The sequence below is a fragment of the Callithrix jacchus genome, chromosome 11, assembly GCF_049354715.1.
Source record: "Callithrix jacchus isolate 240 chromosome 11, calJac240_pri, whole genome shotgun sequence".
Classification (NCBI taxonomy): Eukaryota; Metazoa; Chordata; class Mammalia; order Primates; family Cebidae; genus Callithrix; species Callithrix jacchus.
This window is the reverse complement of record NC_133512.1, coordinates 53,807,987-53,830,416: the sequence shown is the minus strand read 5'-3', so window position 1 is coordinate 53,830,416 and position 22,430 is coordinate 53,807,987. Positions and strand designations below refer to the sequence as shown.

Genomic DNA, 22,430 nt, shown 5'->3' with positions numbered 1-22,430 from the left:
TCTTCAGACTCCCAACCTACTCAGATTATAGGTGTGAGCCATCATGCTTGGCCTCTTCTCTAATTTTTATTTCCTTCTATTAACTTTGAGCTTTATTTGTTCTTGTTTTTCTAGTTCCTTAAGGTAAAACATTAGATTAATATCTTTCTTCTTGTCTGATATAGATAATTTATTGTGATAAACTTTCATTTTAGAACTGCTTTCACTGTATTCCATAAGTTTTTGTATGTTGTCTTTCCATTTCTCAAGAAATTTTTAAATTTATCTTTTAACTTCTTTTTTGACCCATTGGCTGCTCAGAAGGGTATTGTTTAATTTTATTGTATTTGTGAATTTTCTGAAATGCCTCTTATTATTGACTTCTGGCTTTATATCATTGTGATAAGAAAAGATACTTTTGATAAGAATTTAGTCTTTTTAGATGCTATAATTTAAATGTTTGTCTCCTAAACTCATGTTGAAATTTAATTGCCATTGTGACAGTATTAAGAAGTAAGATCTTTAAGAGATCATTAGGTCATGAGAACCTTTCATTCATGAATAGGTTAATGCCATTCTCATGGGAGTGGGTTGTAATAATAAGAGTGGATTCCTTATAAAAGGACAGGTTCGGCTTCCTTTTGTCTCTTTTGCCCTCATCTTGCCCTTCTACCAGGGGATGACATGGCAAGAAAGCTCTTGCCATATTTGGTTCCGTGATTCTCAATCTTAGACATCCCAGCCCCCAGAACTGTGAGCCAATAAATTGCTGTTCATTATGTATTAGCCAGTTTGTGGCATTCTGTTATACTAGCACAAAGTAAACTAAGACATTAGATTTGTTAAGACTTTTTTTGTGGCCTAACACATGATCTGTTCTGGAAAATTTTCCATGTGCAGTTGAGAAGAATTTATATTCAACAGCTGATGGATGGAATGTTCTGTTTATGTCTGCTAGGTCTATTTGGTGTATAGTGTAGTTTAAACCTTATGTGTCCTTATTGATTTTCTGTCTGGATGATCTGTCCAATGCTGAAAGTGAGATGTTGAAGTTTCCTACTATTTTTGTAGTGCAGTCTATCTCTCCTTTCAGATCTATTAATATTTGCTTTCTATATGTAGATATTCCCATGTTAGGTCCATATACAGTTATAATTGTTATGGATATCACAACTGTGGAATTGACTCCTTTACCCTTACACAATGACCTTCTTTGTCCCTTTTTACATTTTTGACTTCAAGTTTGTTCTAACATATCTAACATATGTTAAAATATGTACTAACATATGTACTCTTCCCTCTTTTGGTTTATATTTGCATGGGAATTTTTTTTTCATCTCTTCACTTTCAGTCTATACGTCTCTTTACAAGTGAAGTGAGTCTCTTGTACGCAGCATATTGTTATCCATTCAGGCACTTATATCTTTTGATTAGAGAATTTAATCCATTTATATTCAGGATAATAATTGATAAGTAAAAATATTCTACCATTTTGTAAATTATTTTTACTCGCTTTGTAGACCCTTTGTGCTTTTTTCCCTTTTTTGCTGTGTTCCTTTGTGGTTAAGTGACTTTCTCTGGTGGTGTTTTGATTTCATGCTTTTTACTTTTTGTATATATACTATAGGTTTTGCTTTGTGGTTACCATGAGGCTTACAGCAAACGTAAGTATAGATGGTTATATTAAGCTGATAACAACTTAATTTTGATTGCAAGAAGAAAACTCTGTACACTTTTACTCCACTCTCCCTCCAAATACTGAATTTATGTCACAATGTGTATTTTCTTATGTTGCATATTTCTTAACAAATTATTGTTGCTCTTATTTTTAATAGCTTTGTCTTTTAACCTTCATGTTAAAAATGTTAGTGATTTACAAACCACCACTGCAGTATTAGATTACTCTGAATTTGACACTTCACCTACTTTTAAGAGTGAGTTTCATAATTTTAGATGTTTTTGTGTTATTCATGTTAAAATAAAAATTTTTACACAAATTAAACACAGTTTAATTGAGCAAAGAACAATTCACAAATCAGGCAGCTCCCCCTGAACCAGAATAGATTCAGAGCAACTTCATGTTGCTGCATAGTTGGAGAGGATTTATGAACAGAAAAAAAAGGTGATGTACAGAAAATAGAAGTGGGGTAAAGAAACAGATGAATTGGTTGCAGCTCAGCATGCCATAATTGAGCACAGTATAAACAGCTGGCCACTTTTTTTGGCCAAAGCTTGGTGATAGGTACAAGAGTAGGTTACAGTCTGTTTACACATCCACATAGGTTACAGTTCACTATGTATGAAGAAACCATTAGGCAGAACTTAAAATATATAAGGAGGCAGCTTTAGGCTAAACTTAATTTTATTTTCATTAGCATCCTTTCTGTCACCTTGAAGAACTCCCTTCAGTTTTTCTTGTAAAATAGGTCTGATGGTGATAAACTCCAGTATTTGTTGGAGAAAATTTTTATCTATTCTTCATTTCTGAAGGACAGTTTTGCTGGATAGAGTATTCTTGGTTGGCAGGGTTTTTTTCCCCTTTCATACTTCAAAAATATTATCCCACTCCTGATCTGTAAGATTTCTGCTGAGAAATTTGCTGGTAGTCATATTTGAAATCCTTTATATGTTAATTGCTTCCCTTTCTGTTTTCAGAATCCTTTCTTTGTCTTTTGTTTTTGACAGTTTGATTATACAATTACTTTGGGTAGCTTTGTTTGAATTGAATCTGATTGGAGACCATCAATCGTCCTGTACCTGGATATTTACATTTTTCTACAAATTTGCAAAGTTTTCTGCTGTTAAACTCGTGTGGCTTAATGATGGAGATAGGTTCTAAGAAACGCAGTGTTTCATAACTTTGTCATTGAGAAAACATCATAGAATGTACTTAATGCAAGCATTGATGGTATATAGTCTATGATGCTCCTAGGCAATAGGGCATAGTCTATTGCTCTTAGGCTACAAACCTGCACAGTGTGTTACTATACTGAATACTATAGGCAGTTGTAGCACAATGGTAAATATGTGTTTATCTTAACTGTATGTAAACATGGAAAAAGTGCAGTAAAAATATGGCATAAAAGATAAAAAATGATACACCTGTATAGGGAACTTAACTTGAATGGAGTTAACAGGACTGGAAGTTGCTCTGGGTGAATTACTGAGTGAGTGGTAAGTGGATGTGTGAAGGTCTAGGACATTACTGTACACCACAGACTTTATAGACACTACACTTAGGCTATACTAAATTTATTATTTTCTTCTTTGTTCAAAAGTAAATTAACCTTAGTTTACAGTAACTTTTAAATTTTATTAACTTTGTAATCTTTTTAGCTTGTTGATTCTTTTGTAATAACATTTTGCTTTAGACACAAATATATTCTACAACAGTACAAAAATTATTTTTAATGTTCTTGTTCTATAAGCTTTTCCTATTTAACTTTTTTTTACTTTTTAAACTTTTTGTTAAGAACTATGACACAAACATGCACATTAACCTAAGCATACACAGTGTGAGGGTCATTAATTTCACTGTCTTTCACCTCCACATTTTGTCTCACTGGACAGTCTTCAGGTACAATAATACATGTGATATGCTATCATATTCTATGATAACAGTGCCTTCTTCTGGAATATACCTCCTGAAGGACCTGCCTGAGGCTCTTCATCAGAGGTGTCATCCTTTTCAGAAATATGTCAATGGCAGTTTCTTTTTTTAATCACACATTCTCTTGTAAGCAGATAATGTACTACAGACATAGTCCTTTCTGTTAATGAAAACATTTTGGTGTTGGGGTTCATTTTCAAAACCTTTAAAGTTGTTGTTGAAGTCCAAAAAATATTTTGTAAGCCTTTCACTGGGAATTTTCTTGTTCTTTTATGGTTTCATTTTCTCATGTTTCTTCTTCAGCTCTGTGTTTCTGTTTCAGGTTTAACAATTCTTCATTAGTCAGTTTCTCAGGAACCACCTCTAAGGATTCCTCAATGCCATCCTAATTCCAACCCAGGTTAAAGTTGGTTTTTTTCATCTCAACCATAACCTTGTTGACATTTGTAACTTTTTTATCCTTAGCAAATCCTTTGATGTCATGGAAAAGCCGCTTGAGTCTTTTCCAGATGTCATTCATACACTTCTTGGTGACATCACTCCAATCTCAAGCAAGGTTCTTGATGCAATCATAGATGTTATAATCCTTCCAGAATTGCACCCATGTCTTCTCAGTGCCTTCCTTAGTTGCAGCAATAGCTTAGGTAAAAGTCTTCATTAGGTAATAAGCCTCAAAAGATGCTATAACTTTTTGGTTCATTGGTTGGATCAAAGAGGTGGCGTTTTGAGGGAGAAACACCACTTTTCTTTGGGATGAAGATCACCCATAAAAGGATTATGTGCAGAAACATTATTAACAATAAGCAAAATCTTCACAGGTATGTAATTCTCTAAACAGTACTTTTTCATTTTGTTGGCATAGCAATTCAGGAGGCCACTTTGGAAGAGGAGCTGGGTCATGCATGACTTCGTATTGTTCCTGTAGCACATTGGCAATATATGCTTGATATTGAAGACTCTAGGGTTCTCACTGTGGGAGAACACAGTGGGTTTCAATTTGTAGCCTGCAATATTGCCCCCAAACAAAACTGTTGTCCTGTCCTTAGATGCCTTGAAATGTGGTGTTAACTTAGCCTTCTTATGGAATGTCCTTTTAGGCATCGTTTCCACAATAGGGAGGTTTCATCCATATTGAAGATTTGCTCTGACAAGTGATTTTCCTCTACAATCAGCTTATCTGGAGTTTCTGGAAATTCTTCAGCTGTCTTCACATCAGCACCTGCAGACTCACCCATCACTTTCACATTATGAAATGAATAAAGATTCTTAAATTAACCCAGAGTAGCAGTAAATTCAACATCATAGTCACATCTAGTCTTTTCTTTCAACATCACAAACTTTTTGCTTTGACTGTGATCATTATTATCCTGAGAGGGATACAATTCTGTGTCTGGCCTTCAATCCAGGTCATTAGAAGTTTTTTATATCTCACATAGGCCCTTCTTGAGTATTTGTTAGTCTAGTTGCCTTCAGTGAGGTAGATCCTTACACAGACTCCATCACTTTGTTCTTGTTCTTCAAGATCATAGCTGTGGCTGAATGGGACAGGCCGACTGGTGAGCAATAGTTATAACTGATTTTCCACCTTTGTAATCCTTAATTAGTTTTAACTTTATTTCCAGGTCATCACTTGATATGACCTCTTACTGGAAACATCAGCAATGGATTTCATATGCTTAGGGGCCATAATGAACAAAATGACATGAGATTAAGTCAAGCACAAGAGAAAATTATGCATTCATGAGACACAGTAAACATGATATGTATGCAGCAACTGCTAGCATAGCACTGCATACTGTTGCACAGCAAAGGTTTTTTAATAAGTAGAAAGAGTACACTCTAAAATAACAATAAAAAATATGGTAAACACATAAACCAATATCATAGTCATTTATTATCATTAATGTATACTGTATATAATTATATGTGGTATACTTTTATATGACTGGCAGTGTAGTAGGTTTGTAAACACCAATTATTTTGAATTCTTTGTCAGGCAGTACATGTATCTCATTTTCTGTAGGGTCAGTCACAGGCACATTATTTTAACCCTTTGTAAATGGTATGTTTCCTTGATTGTTTTTGATTCTCATGGCCAGGCATCACTGTCTCTGCATTTGAAGGATATATGTGCTTATTTCAGTCTTCATAGACTAGCTTTGTTTGGTAAGTCCCTTCCACATTCATCTTGTCCAGGGATTCTGGGCAGGGCATCTGGCAGTGCTCCAAAGCCCCAGTCCACTGGGGCTGATGTGGTACTGGCTTATGCATGAAGCCTGAGGTGGCTGCAGCAGGTTGGAAGCCCTTGGCAGCTGAAGTCTGCCCATCACTGAGGGCTGTCTGGAATCTGAGGCTGCTGAAGTCTGCATGATAGTGATGTCAATCAGAGAGTGAGTTCGCCTTACAAGGACAAAGCTGGGGGCTACAGGATCCTGCCTGGTACTGGGGCAGGTCTTGTAGGCTCAGTTGGCAAGTGCCAGCCTGGTGTCTGGGGCTATGGGGGCCTGACTGGTAGATTTTACTGTAGTGAGCCTGGTGTTGGGATCCAGGGAAAAGTCCTGTTTTTGCTTCTCTCATTCTCTCCAGTTGATAATCACTCTCTACTGTGCCACCTGGCATTGGTGATATGGGCAATGTAAAACTGTCCCTTTTGCCCTCTTCAATATGTCTTTTCTTATTATTGTGCTACAATCAGGTTCTATGATTGCTCCATTGTTTTCCTTAGCTCTTGTGAAGGTATTTTTATGCATGGTTATTCAAATTAATATTTCTGTGGGAGGACAATTGCTGGAGAGTCCTATTCTGCCATTTGTTCCACCCTTCTCTTACCTTTCATTCCTATTTGCTTTTTCATTGGTGTATTCTATTTCCTCATTCTCTATCATAAGGATCTGGCATAGTGCTTAACTTATTGTTTGTGGTTGCTTATATGATGTTGACCAAAGTAGTTCCTTTCCCATTCATCCAGGAAACTGTATCCTACCCACATAAAAATAATGTAGAAGGAAGATAATGGCACCATTATCCCTCTTATTTTGAGAGGCTCATCTTTCAGAAACTCACCTGAAGAAATTTTAGAAGTAATGCTAGGAAAACCTGTGACAGCCTCTTTAATGCATATTGATGAAATATCCTCATGTGAATAGCAGGACTAAAAGTCAATAGATATTATTTTATCCTTGACCTAAGAATATGAAAATATTCTTTTATTCCTTAGTCTTGACCTACTTCGTCATCTGGCCAAATAATTCTTTGTTTCTGAGAACGGGTTTCTTAGTCCATTTGTGCTGTTATAGCTAAATACCACAGACTTAGTAATATATTAAAAATATGGATTTATTTCTCACAGTTCTGAGGGTTGGGAAGCCCAAGAACAAGATACTGGCATTTGGTGTCTTGTGAGGGCCTTATTGCTGCACCCTCATGTCTCCAAAGGGGCAAGTGCTATATCCTGACATGGCAGAAGGTAAAAGGGGAAAAAAGGCCTAAGCTAGTTTCTTCTAGCCCTTTTATTAAGCATTAATTAATTCATGAAGGTAATTCATGAGCCTTCATAAGGTACTTTCCAAAAGACCCCCCCATCTTTTTTTTTTTTTTTAATTTTTTATTGGATTATAGGTTTTGGGGTACATGAGCAGAGCATGCAAGACAGTTGCGTAGGTACACACATGGCAGTGTGCTTTGCTTTTCTTCTCCCCTTCACCCACATTTGGCATTTCTCCCCAGGCTATCCCTCCCCACCTCCCCCTCCCACTGGCCCTCCCCTTTTCCCCCCAATAGACCCCAGTGTTTAGTACTCCCCTTTCTGTGTCCATGTGTTCTCATTTTTCATCACCCACCTATGAGTGAGAATATGCGGTGTTTCATTTTCTGTTCTTGTGTCAGTTTGCTGAGGATGATGTTTTCCAGATTCATCCATGTCCCTACAAACGACACGAACTCATCATTTCTGATTGCTGCATAATATTCCATGGTGTATATGTGCCACATTTTTCCAATCCAGTCTATTATCAATGGGCATTTGGGTTGATTCCAGGTCTTTGCTATTGTAAACAGTGCTGCAATGAACATTCGTGTACATGTGTCCTTATAGTAGAACGATTTATAGTCTTTTGGATATATACCCAGTAATGGGATTGCTGGGTCAAATGGAATTTCTATTTCTAAGGCCTTGAGGAATCGCCACACTGTCTTCCACAATGGTTGAACTAATTTACACTCCCACCAACAGTGTAAAAGTGTTCCTTTTTCTCCACATCCTCTCCAGCATCTGTTGTCTCCATCTTTTAATACTACAATGGGGTTTAAATTTCAATATGAATTTTGGAGGAGACACATTCCAACCATAGCAACATCTGTTCTTGGTTTCATCTGCTTACCTTTCAGGAGTCATTCCTGCTCTAGAAACTTCCTGTTATACTCCTCTCCTATCACCAGATCTAACCAATGTATCATCAGCATTATAATATTCAGTTATTAAACACTCTGAGATTTCCATTCAGAGACCATTGCTGACTGTTATTTGTGATTCACAGTTCATGGAATCTCAGGAGTTTCTTCAATTCCTGAAGTATATTTTAATTCTGGTTCTTCTGTCTCTTGGTACATATTTGTGCCTTTTGACACACACACACACACGTATGTATAATATATATATATATTATGTATACCTTATATATATGTATACCTTATATTATATGTATATATATGCATATATATACATATTATATATGTATAAATAATTAGTGTCAGTAGATCTGTCTTGAAGCTTTACCTTCCAATATTTGTAATATGCATAAAAGGTATAATATTTTCTGATATGAGCATTTATTTAAGGATTAACTAGTGGCATTTATTACTAGCTTCAGACCACAGAAGTTCTAGGTAAAATGGCAGCTGTTTTACCTAGAACTTTTGTGGTTTGAAGCTAGTTCTCCAATGCTGTCATTTTCCCTTATAAGTCATAGAGGTAGTACAGGTATCTTTTTGCAATTTTTAAACTTTTCTTAAATATGAAGTGAAGAAACATTAAGTTAGCTGTATGTAGTTCCTTGTTGTCAGAAATCATAGTATTAGAATGTGAACCGTATAGCATCTAACTGATTTAGTGGAATGTTAGTGATGCTCACGCTAGTGGTGGGAGTCATGCGAAGGTGTTCTGAGAGCTTTCATAACCCCTGGGAAGCTTGCAGGTTGATAGGGTCTCTCCCTTTGAATCCATCCTTCATCTGTCAGTTTTAGCACCGGCATAGAGCAAGTGGCATCAATGAAAATCAACATCCAAGACAGAAGCTTTTCTCTTTTCCTGTTTGATTTTATCTCTAAACATTAAGAAAATTAAGCATGGGAAAACTGGATATCTACCAGCAAAAGAGTGAAGTTGGACCCCTATGTCACACTATATACAAAAATTAACTCAAAATAGATCAGAAACCTAAATATGAGAGCTAAAACTATAAGACTCTTAGGAGAAAACATAGATTTAAGTCTTTGTGTCCTTGCATTGGGCGATGATTTTTTAAGATATGTTAACCAAAAGCACAAGCAACCAAAGAAAAAATAGATATATTGGATTTTATTAAAATTGAAAATATTTGTACTTCAAAATACACCATAAGGAAACTAAAAGACAACTCACAGAATGGATGAAAATAGTTGTAAGTCATATATTTGATAAAGTTCTAGTATCCACAATTATAAACATTTCTTACAACTCAACCATTAAAAAAAAAAACCCAATTTTAAAATGGGCAAAAATTCAAATAGGCATGTTCTCCACTGAAGATATACAAATGGCCAGTAAGCACAAGAAAAAGATACTCAACATCATTAGCCATCAAAAGAACATGAATCAAAACCAAAGTGAGATACTACTTCATATTCACTGGGATACTATAATAAAAAAAAAACAGATAATAAAAATTGAGGAGGATGTAAAGCAATTAGAACCCTAATATGTAAAGTGGTACAGACACTTTGGAAAATAATTTCGCAGCTTTTCAAAAAGTTAAATATGTAATCATCTGCTATGTGACCCAGAAACTCCACTCCTAGATATGTGTTCAAGATAATTGAAACTGTCTATGCAAAAACGTATACAGTTATCTCTCCACCCCCTGTGGTGATTGGTTCCAGGAATTCCACTGTCCCCATTACTAAAATTTGAGTATGCTCAAGTCCTTTATAGAAAGTGGTGTAATATTTGCATATAACCTACATACATCCTCCTGTATAAATTAAAGCATCTCTGTATAATAATACTGAATACAATGTAAATGTTACATAAATTGTTGTTATACTGTATTTTTTAAAATTTGTATTTTTAAATATTGTGATATTGTTTCTCTTTGAACATTTATGATCAGCAGTTACTTGAATATGCAGATGTGGAACTCGCAGATTCAGAGGGCCAACTGCACACAAATGTTTGTAGCAGCGTTATTCATAGTATCCCAAAGTGGAAACAAACAAAAAGTCTAACAACTGATGAATAGATTAAAAGTAATGTATAACCATATAATGAAATATTATCCATCAATAAAAAGGACATAATGATACATGCCACAACATTGTTGAATCTTGAAAATATTAAACTAAGTGAAAACAGTGAGATACAAAGGCTACGTCTTATATTATTACATTTATTTGAAAGTAAGTAGAAAACATATTTTTAGTGGTTGTCAAGGGCTCAGAGAGGAGGGAATGGGAGTGACTGCCAGTAGGCACAGGATTTTTGAGAGGGTAACAAAAAGGTTATGTAATTAGATAGTGGTGATGGTTGCACGACTTTGTGAACATACTAATAACCACTAAATTATACAGTTTAAAGAAGGATATTTCATACTGTGTTAATCTTACTTTAATAAAAGAAAATTAAGGCAGCCTTGATCTTAAGTTTCTGGTCAACCACCTCTGCTACTTCTCCTTGCCTTTCATAGCCAGTTCCCCATCCAGTCCTTGACATGTCAAAATTATTTTTCCATTTAAATTTTTTGCCTTTATTTTTCAAAGTGACTAGATAGTAGTTTCCTTGAAATCTAGTGGGTTTTCTTTAGGTCTTCACATATAGGCACAAAACAGTGCCTCTCTTCCTATTTCAGGATGTAGATGCAATGATTTCAGAAACTAAAGTTCCATTCTTTATGATTCTTAAAGGAATGGAGCTCTTTTCAAAACGTGGGGACAAAGCTACAGTGTTCCAGCGTAGTAGATAACTCTATGCTTTACAAGAATTTATTCTTCATAGTACTAAAGATAGTACTTAAAGTTTTCATAACATTCAAAAATATTATTCAGGTTTTTCTCAAAATGTCCTTTATCTTTGAAATGAGAGGAGAGCCACTTAGAATATATTTATTAGAATTCCATTCGTGATGTACTACATGTTTCTCATGCTTTTGTTTAGGAGTAAGTTTGTATAACCCTAACTTTCTTCAGCTTTAGTAGCCAAAGTAGACCAGGCTTACATCACACTTGGAACTTCATCTTTTTTGGATAATACAACTTTTTAAGTAGCTAGCAAAGCCACACTAACCTTATTGTGAGTGAATAGACAAAGTGTCAATTGAACCAGAAATGGCAAGAGGAATGGGGACAGTGATTCATACAATAGAGTTGTTTTCTTCTTGTGATTCATAATGTCCAATCTGGGACAAATGGACAGAACCTGAGTGGATTGGACTAATGCTAGTGGTAAATTGGAAATCTTTGCACCCTAAGCAGTGGCAAATAACCTTCTCAAACTTCAAGTAGCTTTATTACTTATTCTCTATTAAGACCTGATTTTTCTTTTCAGAAGAAACATTTCAACTTGTGCAACATGGCTTTGCTCAGCCAAGTTGACAGGGCAAGGTGAAAAGAAACTCTCAGGGGGAAGTCCAATCCTAGCTCTGGGGAGATGTTGGTGCAATATGGCTTTGCTCAGCCAAGTTGACAGGGCAAGGTGAAAAGAAACTCTCAGGGAGAAGTCCAATCCTAGCTCTGGGGAGATGTTGGCTCCATGTCACTTCAGGAAAAGACCAGGTTAGCTTGTCAAGGATATGTGGTTCTACTGCCCATTCTGGAATTGTGTGCCTGACTTTTTAGTTTTATATCTAGCAAAGATTACTGAGCCAATTTCTTAATATTTTGTTTACTGCAGTCTGCTTTCTACAGCCCTCTTCTTCTTATTTTCTCCCTCATCTTTTTACCTGGCTTGTCTTGTAGAACTTTATAAATCAAGTTTGAAGACATCCAGCCTGTTCAGTGGCACAAAAGCCTCTACAGTAGCCTGGGATCTGATGGCAGGGTGGGAAGCTCAAACAGGTTGGCTTAAACAATGAAGTTTCCATCTCTCCACTCTATCTAATGTTTCTAAGCCAGTGATACTCAACCTTTAGTGGGCATCAGAATCACCAGAGTAAGGGGTTGCAGGGAAAGTGGGGAAGGCAGATGTGGACACGCTTCTTAAAACAGATTGCCAGACCCCAACCCCAGAATTTCTGACTCAGTGGGTTTGGGGTGAGGACTGTGGACTCGCCACTTGGGATACTGTGAACCATCTCCCAGGTGGTACTGATGCTTGTGGGGTGAGGGACCACACTTTGGGAATCTCTGCTCTAGGATTTCTCATTTAGCTTTTCTCTGGTCACAATTAATCCAAACATATGAGACTTTATTGTACTACAAAGTGATATTGAATTGTTTGTTTTTCCAGTTATTTAAAGCATTATAGCTCAGTAATTTTAAAGCTTCAATAAACACCTTTATTTTGGAATACATTACCAGGGTGAAAATACACTGCATGATTTTAAAATGATACCATGTCAGCCAGGACATAAATAATTTGAATCCCAGTAGCCTGGATGTGTATTAGGCTATAGCATCTAGGTTTATTTAAGTACAATCTGTGATATTTGCACAACGACAAAATTGCCTAACATGCAATTCTCAGAAGGTATCCCCATCATAAAACCACACACCACTGTACAGTGACGTGTACCAAGGGGCCTTGGCAGCAGTATCTGGGTGTACAGTGAACAGGGCATGAGCTATGCAGGAGGGGTGGTAGGATGGCAGGAAAGGTATCAGAGTCAGAACTGAGGAGCCAGCATGGAGTCTACAAAAGGCATGGGAACTACAATGGTATGAATCCCACAGTGTTGTCTTGTTCTTTCTCCTTTGCTTAGTTCAACTTAGAGAACATCCCTAAGCAAAAGGCCTTTGCTATGAAAGGCTGCCACCTTCTGGTCATTCTTTCTGGACCTGCTAGGGCTGAGAGTGACTGTGTGGTACTTAACTCAGAAACATAATCCTTTCATGACATCCTGATAATCTAAATCAGGCTACTTCTCATAATTCTTTCTCATGCTTATAAAATGATCACACATGCTTGGATCTCTATGTTAGGTTTTAAGAATTTCACCTCAATGAGTGGGTAGTCATAAGGCATTAGAGAACATGCAGGAGAACAAGGTTTTTAAGTACAGTTTCAAAGTTTTTTAAGTACGTGGCCCTGGGACTTACTTTTGCACAGAACCAAGGCCTAATTCTGTCACTACCTTTTTGATTTTGGGAAATTTCTTAACATCACTTGAGCCTCAGTTTTCTCATCTGTAAAATTGTAATATAATATAAAATGTTAATGAGAATAAAAGAAGATGATGTATGAAAAGTGTTTGGCATATAATAGCAGGAAAATGGGCATAAAGAATAAAAGCGTTTGATATAAATGCAGCTTCATCCATCCAGAGATCATATGGAAAGATACAGTAATCTACCAGTACCCTCTAAGAAGTGTTCTAAGGAGTTGCTTTAAAATTATAAATTATTTGAGACTGATTCACCATCAAGCCAGAAGAACCACAAGCCTATTGGTGTATCAGCTGATCAGTACATTGGGAGACTGTCATGATGACAACTCAGTTGATATTTCTTTTCGATGCCTTAGGTACAGTTGGGACCCTGAACTCATAAACATAGCATTAGTGAAAAACTGGTTGAAACTTTTCAATAATTACTGAGAAAAGAGAAGGTTTTGTTTTAGTGGGATAAACACACTTATTCCACCTACATTTTGAAAATACTAGTTTCAAAGGAAAATAAGGTAGGGAAAAGCAAAGGAACTCTCCCCAACAGCTACATTCTATTGATGTGCCCATATAAAGAAATTGGGATTATGATTTTTATTGTCAGAGATCATGTTTAACTCTACTAATCTTGAGGAATCTTTAATTTAGGACACTCCTAAATCGGCTTTCTCTGATTTTCTTTTTCAACGATAAACATTATTATAATCCTCAAAAAATATAAATTAAAGTAGAGCTGCCTGAGCCAAGAACCGCTTGATTTGTACCAGGCACTAAACTAAGTGCTTTATAAGCATTATCTTCATTCAATTCTCACAATTCAATGATAAGTACCCATTTTAGATAAGAAACACGAGGCTTGGAGAAGTTTGTCACTTGTCCAAAGCTTTCCCCTACCATTCAGCTATAAGTTCAAAGCAGGGCTGTGAACCCAGTTTTGCAATGAATGCATGACCTCACCATTGTGCTGTACAGTCTCACTTGCTGGTTTCAGTCTGCTATGGTGGAGTATCAAATTACACTTCAGCCTCTGGTTGCCCAGCGCCTGTTGCTGGTCCCAAATGACATAGGCCTTCTACTTTCTCATGTTAGCAAGATGCCCTGGAACTCCTGCCTGTAGGTATAGCTACCACTTAACTGGAACTGGACCTCCCTGGGTCTCATTCAGGTGCCCAGGGAAATCGAGGGTTTAGGGTGATCTCTCTGAGCTGGGATGGCCTTAATTTGAAGTGAATTATTTTCCACTTCCTTGTTTATAATAAAGACTGATCTACTGGGGCCTCAGAAAGATGCTCTGTACTAGTAAGCTGTGGAGAGGCTTTGCCTCAAGCATGCCTGGGATGTCTCTTCATATTTTCTTCTTTAGATGCTTCAAGAAAGACCCATTTCAGGCAGAAAAACATTCTTTTCTGACCCAAGGAGGTTTTAAAATAATACCTTGAATATCTTACTTTGAAACTTTGAGGCTTTTCCCTCGTTTGGTGATTTTGTTTCTGATACGTAGTATGTGCTTTCCCCATTTCTGTGTAGGAGGCTGCAAGGTTTGTCACTTGTGCAAAGCTCAGCCTGGGCTCAGCGGCCTCTCTTGCATTCTGTGGCCCAGAGCTCCCAGTGAAACAGGCCCATGCGGCCCAGGCCTGTGTGGAACTTGGGCTCTGGTCACATTCATCTAGACCACAGAGACAGCCAGCCAGGCTTGTCCTCTAACCAGCATTTGTTTGTTTATTTGCTTATACCTACTTTGAGCACATCTTAGATCTCACCTCAATTGTTTTAGTAACTCATAGACAAGAAGAATTTTTGTTTTCCTACAGAGTTTGGGAAATTGTGTTTGAAAATTCCTGGCCATGTCATGCATTCTCTCACTTATTCCTATTAATAATAATTTAAGGAAAAATAAGTCTGTGCCATTTGCTAGTAACAATTAAGGACAATAATATGCATAGAGTATACTTCTGTTGCTCCTAGAGAGCTAGGGAATGCAGGAATTTGGCTAAATGGGTAGTATATCTTTTTTTCATTTTCTGTCACAGAGACATGCACACTCCATGCCTGGAAATTTTTAGAAATACAGTGGAATATGTCTAATACTAATAAATATAACTTTACTAAAATAACTATATACTAAAAACAGTGTTCCAGAAGCTATTTTAAAATATATATGTTTGTAAATTATGTACATATGACTACATGATATATATGTGGCATATGCTTTATGTGTATGCAGTACATATACATTACCTGTAACAACCATATTAGAAAGTACCTCTGTCTCCATTTTGCAGATGAGGAAGCTGAGGCACAGAGAACTTAGTGACTTGTTCAAGATGAGACACACACAGCTGGTAAATGGTGGGGCTAGGGGATATGTATTTAACCACCAGATGATACTATTATACCCCCACTACTGGATGCTTCCTGCATGTCTTAGGAGGCACTTCCGATTTGTACAGCTATTCAAGGACTCACTAGTAAGAACCTTAATTAGGAGTATTGGTTGGTAGAAAAACATTGGACCAGGACACATAACCTTTCTTCTACCATTTATGAGTTGTATATACTTGGGCACATCTCTTAACGGAATCTCACTATCCTTATCTGTAAAATGGAGTTGATAACATCTGTCAACATACTTCATAGAGGTGCCATAAAAACATGTGACATAATGGATCTAAAGACTGCTGAAGACCCTTCAAATGCTACATAAATATTCAGAAATGGTTTCTTACATGGTCACACTTAGGTCTAGAATGCTCTTCTAAGGCTTCATCACTCTGAGCCCAGTGCCCCCTTTCACTCATCTGTTCTATATCAGTGTGTCTTTCAAGCACATTTACATGCTGATCTGTGTTCCTATTTTGCAGAAATGAGAAGTGTTATACTCATTCTTGAAATATGATCCCCTCACTGCTATGATAGAGAGAATTACACCACTAAGGAACCCACCTCTCTTTTTTTCTCAAATTTAAGAAGCATTACTTTCCCTTTCTCCTTCTTGCCTAAGAAACTAGAATCCTATATTGCAAGTGAAAGTTCCCTGAATAAATTTTAACCAAGCAGAATCGGGGATGCTCAGAATTGAAGCGGTCTCATGTAAACTGGACCAAGACTTGACTTTTCAGATAGGAAAACTGAGGGTCTTATGTGACATGGCCCAGCATATTAGGGCCAACATGGGCCAAGAGCCCACGTGTCCTGACTTCTAGCCCAGAGCCAGTTCTGCTTCATGATCCAGCGCCTTGCACTCAGAAGCTGAGGGTATTTGCTATTTGTTTGTTTTAGCACTTTCTTTATATTACTGATAGCTCTTCTGCAAGGAATGTCTTCCCTCTCTAAGAATTTATTTTTTGTTACTTACAGAAGAAGACTGCATAAGCTGGGCGTGTCAAAGGTCACCCAAGTGGATTTTCTGCCGAGGGAAGTAGTATCTTACTCAAAGGAGACCCAGACTCCTCTTGCCACACATCAGTCGGAAGGTAAACTGTGTCTTTGTTTACTTTACATATTATCTCTGGAGAAATCGCCGGGAAGTAACATCTTTCTTGTTGATTTCCTCTTATCATAAGAGCTCTTCCTTCTACCATAAGAGGTTACAAACATAGTGGCACACTGAAAGCCAAAGACTCCTCTGAGTTTGAAAGCTATGGAGAAGGAACTCAGTGATACTCTTCCAAGTGACCTGGAAACTTTAAATTAGATAAACTAGTGAGGCTTATCTCACTACATCAAAATTGTGTGAGGAGAACAAAAATCATCAAAGAACAATATAACAGAAACAATTTTATCAATAAGAATACATTAAGCATACGTTAAGAATATTAAGCATACATTGAAATTCATCATTTGCATGGATCAGCAAACTATAGCCCACCACCTGTTTCTAGAAATAACATGTTATTAGAATACAGCCACATTCAACCATTTATACCTATGGCTACTTTCTTGCTACAGTGGTAGTGTCCAGTAGTTGTGAAAGAGACCTTATAGCTCACAAAACTGAAAATCTTTACTTTAACCTGGTCCTTTACAGAAAACCTTTGCTGACCACTGATTTGGTTTTCCAACTGACGTGACAACACACAAGAGTTTCTGACCACAACTTAAAGAGTTTGTATTTTCAGATGCAAACTCCACATAGGTGAATGGAAATCAAATTCTATACCTTCTTTGTGTATGCCAGAAAATATCAAGTGAAAAATTTATATACAGATATCCTATAATCATAAAAATACACTAATAAGAGAAGTTGAAGCTGATAAATTCTTCCTAGAATTCAAAAATTATACCAAAGCAAGATTATGCAAAAACAGAAAAGGGAGATATGTAGACTGAAAATAGGACAAGTAAGAAGTTTCCTTGTTAGAGGCTAACGTTGTTATAGCAAAGCAAATCCTGTCTTTACTTTGTTATTTTATTCTTCCATGTGGTGAAGAGGATGTTGGAATTGTGGATTCCTTATAGTTATGTAGTAAATATGGACAAAAGCCATGAAATGCAAAAATGACTAGCATTCCCCATTTGGTGATTTGCAAGACATATATAAATCAGTGCAGTTCGGTTTGTGCAAGCCGCAGGTTTTCAGTTTTGCTTCTAAATAAATAATGCCAAAAACAAAATGAATCAGATTCCTTGAAGTCCAGGGTGCCGTCAGGTCTTCTGAAAATCGTTCCTATACAAGCTGTTGTAGGGACAATTCTTTAGTAGCAGGGCCTCCTTTTTTCAAGCCCAAGTGAAATGAATTTTAGAAGCAAACAAGTAGCACCCTCTGGTGGTGAGCTTGTAAACCAACCACTGCGACAAAGAGACCTGTTAATTTAACGTGGGTGAAAATACAAAGAGGGGTAGGGGGCGGGAGGAGAAAGAAAAGAAAAGAAAAAGAAAATACTAAATTACAAAAGTCTGTGAGATTTTACCCAGTCTATCCTTGGGCCTTCAGACAAGAACAGGAAGATCGTTAAAAAACATCCTCACCACCCAACCAAAACATTTGTTTGACTTAATTTGCTGCCAGAGGTATTTGCAGAGCTGTAGCTGGAGGCATATTTGTTTAGCCCAAAACTTGACCCATAGCATAAAGTTATACAACTGAAATGGAAGAAGGAGTGAATTATTTTTTTAAATGTGTACTTAAGATATTGGAAGTGGTAAAGAAATATTTACAAGGGAAGATAAATTAAGGATGAAAAGGCATCAGCTCTAAACTTTTAAACTGGAACACATCAAAAGGAAAAGATTGTACATTCCATTTTGTTACTGCAAGGAGAGCTTGGGAGCCCTCATTATGCTGTGGTCCAAGCAGCAGGAAAGGGGGAATTTATTTCTCAGCTATTGGCAGACATTCTTTCTGTTTTGTTCACAAGATCCATCAAGCTTTTTTGTGGTGAAAGGAGTTTAGATGGTTCAAATTCTACAATGCAGAACTCAAAGCTAACTACCGTAGTTCTTGACATTTAAGCAATCCTGGATGGATTTAGACAGAAAAACCTTTCAATTTAGGTTCAGTAAACTGCCCCTCACCACAGGTGATGATGCCTTGACCCTTGGCTGCCAGCGGTTGCCCGGCCATTGAGGATGCCGGTGCTCACTTTCTCCTGCTGTGGGGAGGTGGTTGGCAGGAGAGCTGCATGGAGCAGTGGACAGTTGGCAGTGAGGTTCTACCATGCAGCAGATGTGGGTCGGCTCCAATGTGGGGTTTGAGCCATGGCAAAGTTTTCACGACGACTGTGTTTTTCAGAGTCAGGAAACATCTACTGAATTTTATGAAACAGTGAGGCTCTTGGGTGGCTAATATTTGAAGCTGTAGCAGATAGAACATCCGTTTTGGCTTGCTGTTGCCCACGATGGAGGAAGCCATGCTGATTATTTTTTCTCATTATTTGCTATGGACAGTTTAATGATATTTAAACTAAAGATCTCAGAGCATTGATTTGTTCTGCCTCTAATGGATTATAGTGCATTAAAATTCTTATGCATTCCCATTTCACTTTTTAAAATGAAGAGGAAGGTGTTTTGTATTTTCCCATGCTTAAGCATCCTTTCTCTACTGTGCACTGTAATGAACATTCTCATCATAGTGGGTGTTAATTTTTGATCATAATGATCTGTTATGAGAAACACTCCAGAGAGTGATATAAACAAGGAAGATTTAAGAATAAAGTCTCCATGAATACTGTTCTTTCAACAAGACTTGACCTTCCTTCTCTGCAGGGAAAGAAGCAGGGTACTCTTGCCCCCGATATATTTTAAACACATAATTTTATTTCCAAGTAGCAAAAAAGGGAAAAAATTATGGTCCTTCCCAGGTTGCCTCTCCTTTGCCTGTTATAACCCCCTCTCTGGGCCAACCATGAGGTCCTGAGCTTAGGGAGCCAGTCTTCTGCTTCTTTATTTTAGTGAGTCAGTGACTGGCTTATAATAAACACCAAGAAATGCTGTTGAATGACAAAGATAATAGTAGAAGTCTCTAGAAACATCAAATTCTCTGTGGCCCCCTGGGAGAATGAGAATTTCTTAATCTGCTGGAAAGATGCAAGACACACTGGAGGAAGGAGGAGAAAATTTCTACAGCCTGGTGTTGTAAAGAGTTCTCTAATCTTCCTCTCCTCTTCATGATATCTTACAAGTGTAAACTTTATGGCCTCGTCTTGGCCATCCCCCTCCTGCAATGTCCCTCTCATACTTTTGTTTTTTTACATCCAAGAAAGACCCAACTATGTGGATTTTCCAAGGTGCTGTGGTAGGCTTCTGCCTCCATATACTTCCATGTCCTGTGTTTTCTCCTTGGAATGCCCTCTCTCCTATTTCCCTTCCTTCAGGAGTACCTACAAGAGTCAGCTCCTTGGTAATTCTTCTAGTTGACATTCCTCCTCATACTACGGGCATAGTCTGTATTTCCCCCATCACACTATGTTTGATTACTATGTACGTAGCTACCTTTTAGACTGTAATCTCCTTGAGGGTAAGGTATATGTAAAGAACATATCCCATGCCCAACACAGTGCCTGGCACAAAGAAGGGCCTCAATATATATGAATGGAAGAGATGAAGAATAAGATGATCTAGAGCAACAAAAAAGAAGGAAGAGAAAATTCTCATTGTGTTTCATGGAGGATGGAGTATGATCTGTGCATTAAAACCGCATTGATAATTTTTTGAGGGTTTTAAGGGAAAGTCATGAGAGAGATTCTGTGGTGAAGGGAGGTCATGTTTTTATTTCAGCCAGGCCTCTGTTTCAGCCCCCAGGCTGGCGCAGGCACTAAGTAACCATCAGCCTGACAGTTATGAGAACTGAAGGAAAAAAATCACTGAGTCAGCTTGGAGTGGCCCAGGATAGAGCAAAGCAGCCCTTCATGTTTGTACCGTGCCAGACATACTATTTAAACTACATTGAGTTTGGAAGAGATATGTAGGAAAATGGCTAAGAAAAGCTATTGTTTCACCTTTGCATTAAATAAAAATCTTGGTAAGTTGATGACAATTTCTGCTCTCTGGAGAAATTCATCCTCTCCAGTATACATTCACTATGGAAGCTGCAAATAGAGAGATGGTTGCTGTAAGGGAGCTAGAACCAACTAGCACAGCACCATCCAGTAGAAACATAATGTGCCGTTATTAATTTTAATAGTATATTTTATTTAACCTATGTTCAAAAATATTATCTCAACATGTAATCAATAAAAAAATTATCAGTGAGATGTGTACATTCTATTTTTATACTAAGTCTTCAAAATCTGTTTGTGTTTTACACTTAAATGTTATCCCAATTCAGATACTACATTTTCATTAGAAATGCTTGAAGTATAATTACATTTAATAAAATTTACTACTAAAAAAGATCTACCACTGTTATTCTAAACATATTAAAAACCTTTTCAGTAATTGAATCAAATATTAGTTTAAAATTTTACCTTTTAATTATAGTTAAAGAAAAGTAAAAATACAGTTTCTTAGTTTTTACTTTTCTTACAGTTAAAGAAAAGTAAAAATGCAGCCACATCTCAGGTGCTCAATAGTGGCACAGGGTTAGTGGCTCCTGGATGGGACAGCTCAGGTCTAGCAAGACCCATCATTTCACAAGCTCACAGGCTGAGACCTGGAAAGCCAGCCTGACCTTCACTGCCCCATAGCTGGGCAGAGGGGATTGGGTGAGAAGACCTCCCTGACTTGCAGAGATTTCCTCCAAGCGAATGATGACATCGTGGGTTTTCCACCTTTTTGTGAAATCGGCTATATTCAGGCAGGCAATAGATGTTTGAGTTGATGCACGCCAGCAGGGTAAGTTCATCAGAAGGGCAACAGTGGGAAACTCTCTGGGTTCCTTCCTCATCATCCTGAGATTAGACTTTGGAATACATAATTGTTTTACCCTGTCTTCCTGTTGTCCAAAGGACTGCCAAAGACTGCATCTGGCCTACCTGTTAGTCATTCCACCCCTGCTGCTCCCTCCTCCTCTCTCCTTCAACATGAGGTGATGAGAATCACAATTAAGATCAATTTGGGAGGCCAAGGCAGGTGGATCACTTGAGGTCAGAAGTTCAAGACCAGCCTGGCCAACATGGTGAAGCCCCATCTATACTAAAAATAGAAAAATTGGCCAGGCATCTTGGTGCATGCCTGAAATCCCAGCTACGGGAGGCTGAAGCAGGAGAATCACTTGAACTTCAAAGGCAGAGGTTGCAGTGAGCCGAGATCATGCTACTGCACTTCAACCTGGATGATAGAGCTAAACTCCATCTCAAGAAAAAGAAACACAGTTTGAAACTGCTGTTGGGGGCATTCAAAATCTCACAACTTCGTGGCGCTAGGAACATAATTATTTGATTAACGGTAATTATTTGGTTAAATTCTTTGAATATTTTAATCCTGGTTAAACTTTGATTAAAAATGACTTTTTCCAGAGAAAGTCATTTTCCAGAGAATATGAGTGGGAATACTTATGTGTAAACTTAAATCTGAAATCAAGCAATTTTTACAGATATAATTTCCTTTAAAAATCCTGAAATTCTTGAAGAGTAAGTACTTGGGAGTGCTTGGGAGAAAACAGGCTATGGTGCTAAAACCTTGACTCAAGCTTTTCAACTGGCTCCCAATTACCTGGCCCTTACACTCTTTCTTTGAACTTACTATTTAAAAGAACAGTCACATATTTTAAGGCAAGTCTTGTTGGCATATGGGTACAAATTTAAAATCCCTAGTGAAGATCACACACATCAATCTTATTTTTAGCTTCTGTTCCTTAGATAAGAACTGACTATTTCAGAGAAATATTGATGCCT

At 37.4% G+C, this 22,430-nt stretch overlaps 1 protein-coding gene across 12 annotated transcripts in view; it reads left to right on the top strand.

Annotated features, from left to right (window-relative positions):
- The window catches only part of DYNC1I1 (dynein cytoplasmic 1 intermediate chain 1), a 331,611-nt gene that overhangs the window by 77,456 nt on the left and 231,725 nt on the right, over positions 1-22,430 (top strand). For all 12 annotated transcript variants that reach the window (XM_078342739.1, XM_078342738.1, XM_003733588.5 and 9 more), the window contains one exon: positions 16,516-16,631. In XM_078342739.1, the coding sequence (XP_078198865.1) occupies positions 16,516-16,631 (116 nt within the window). The remainder of the gene's footprint in view (positions 1-16,515; positions 16,632-22,430) is intronic.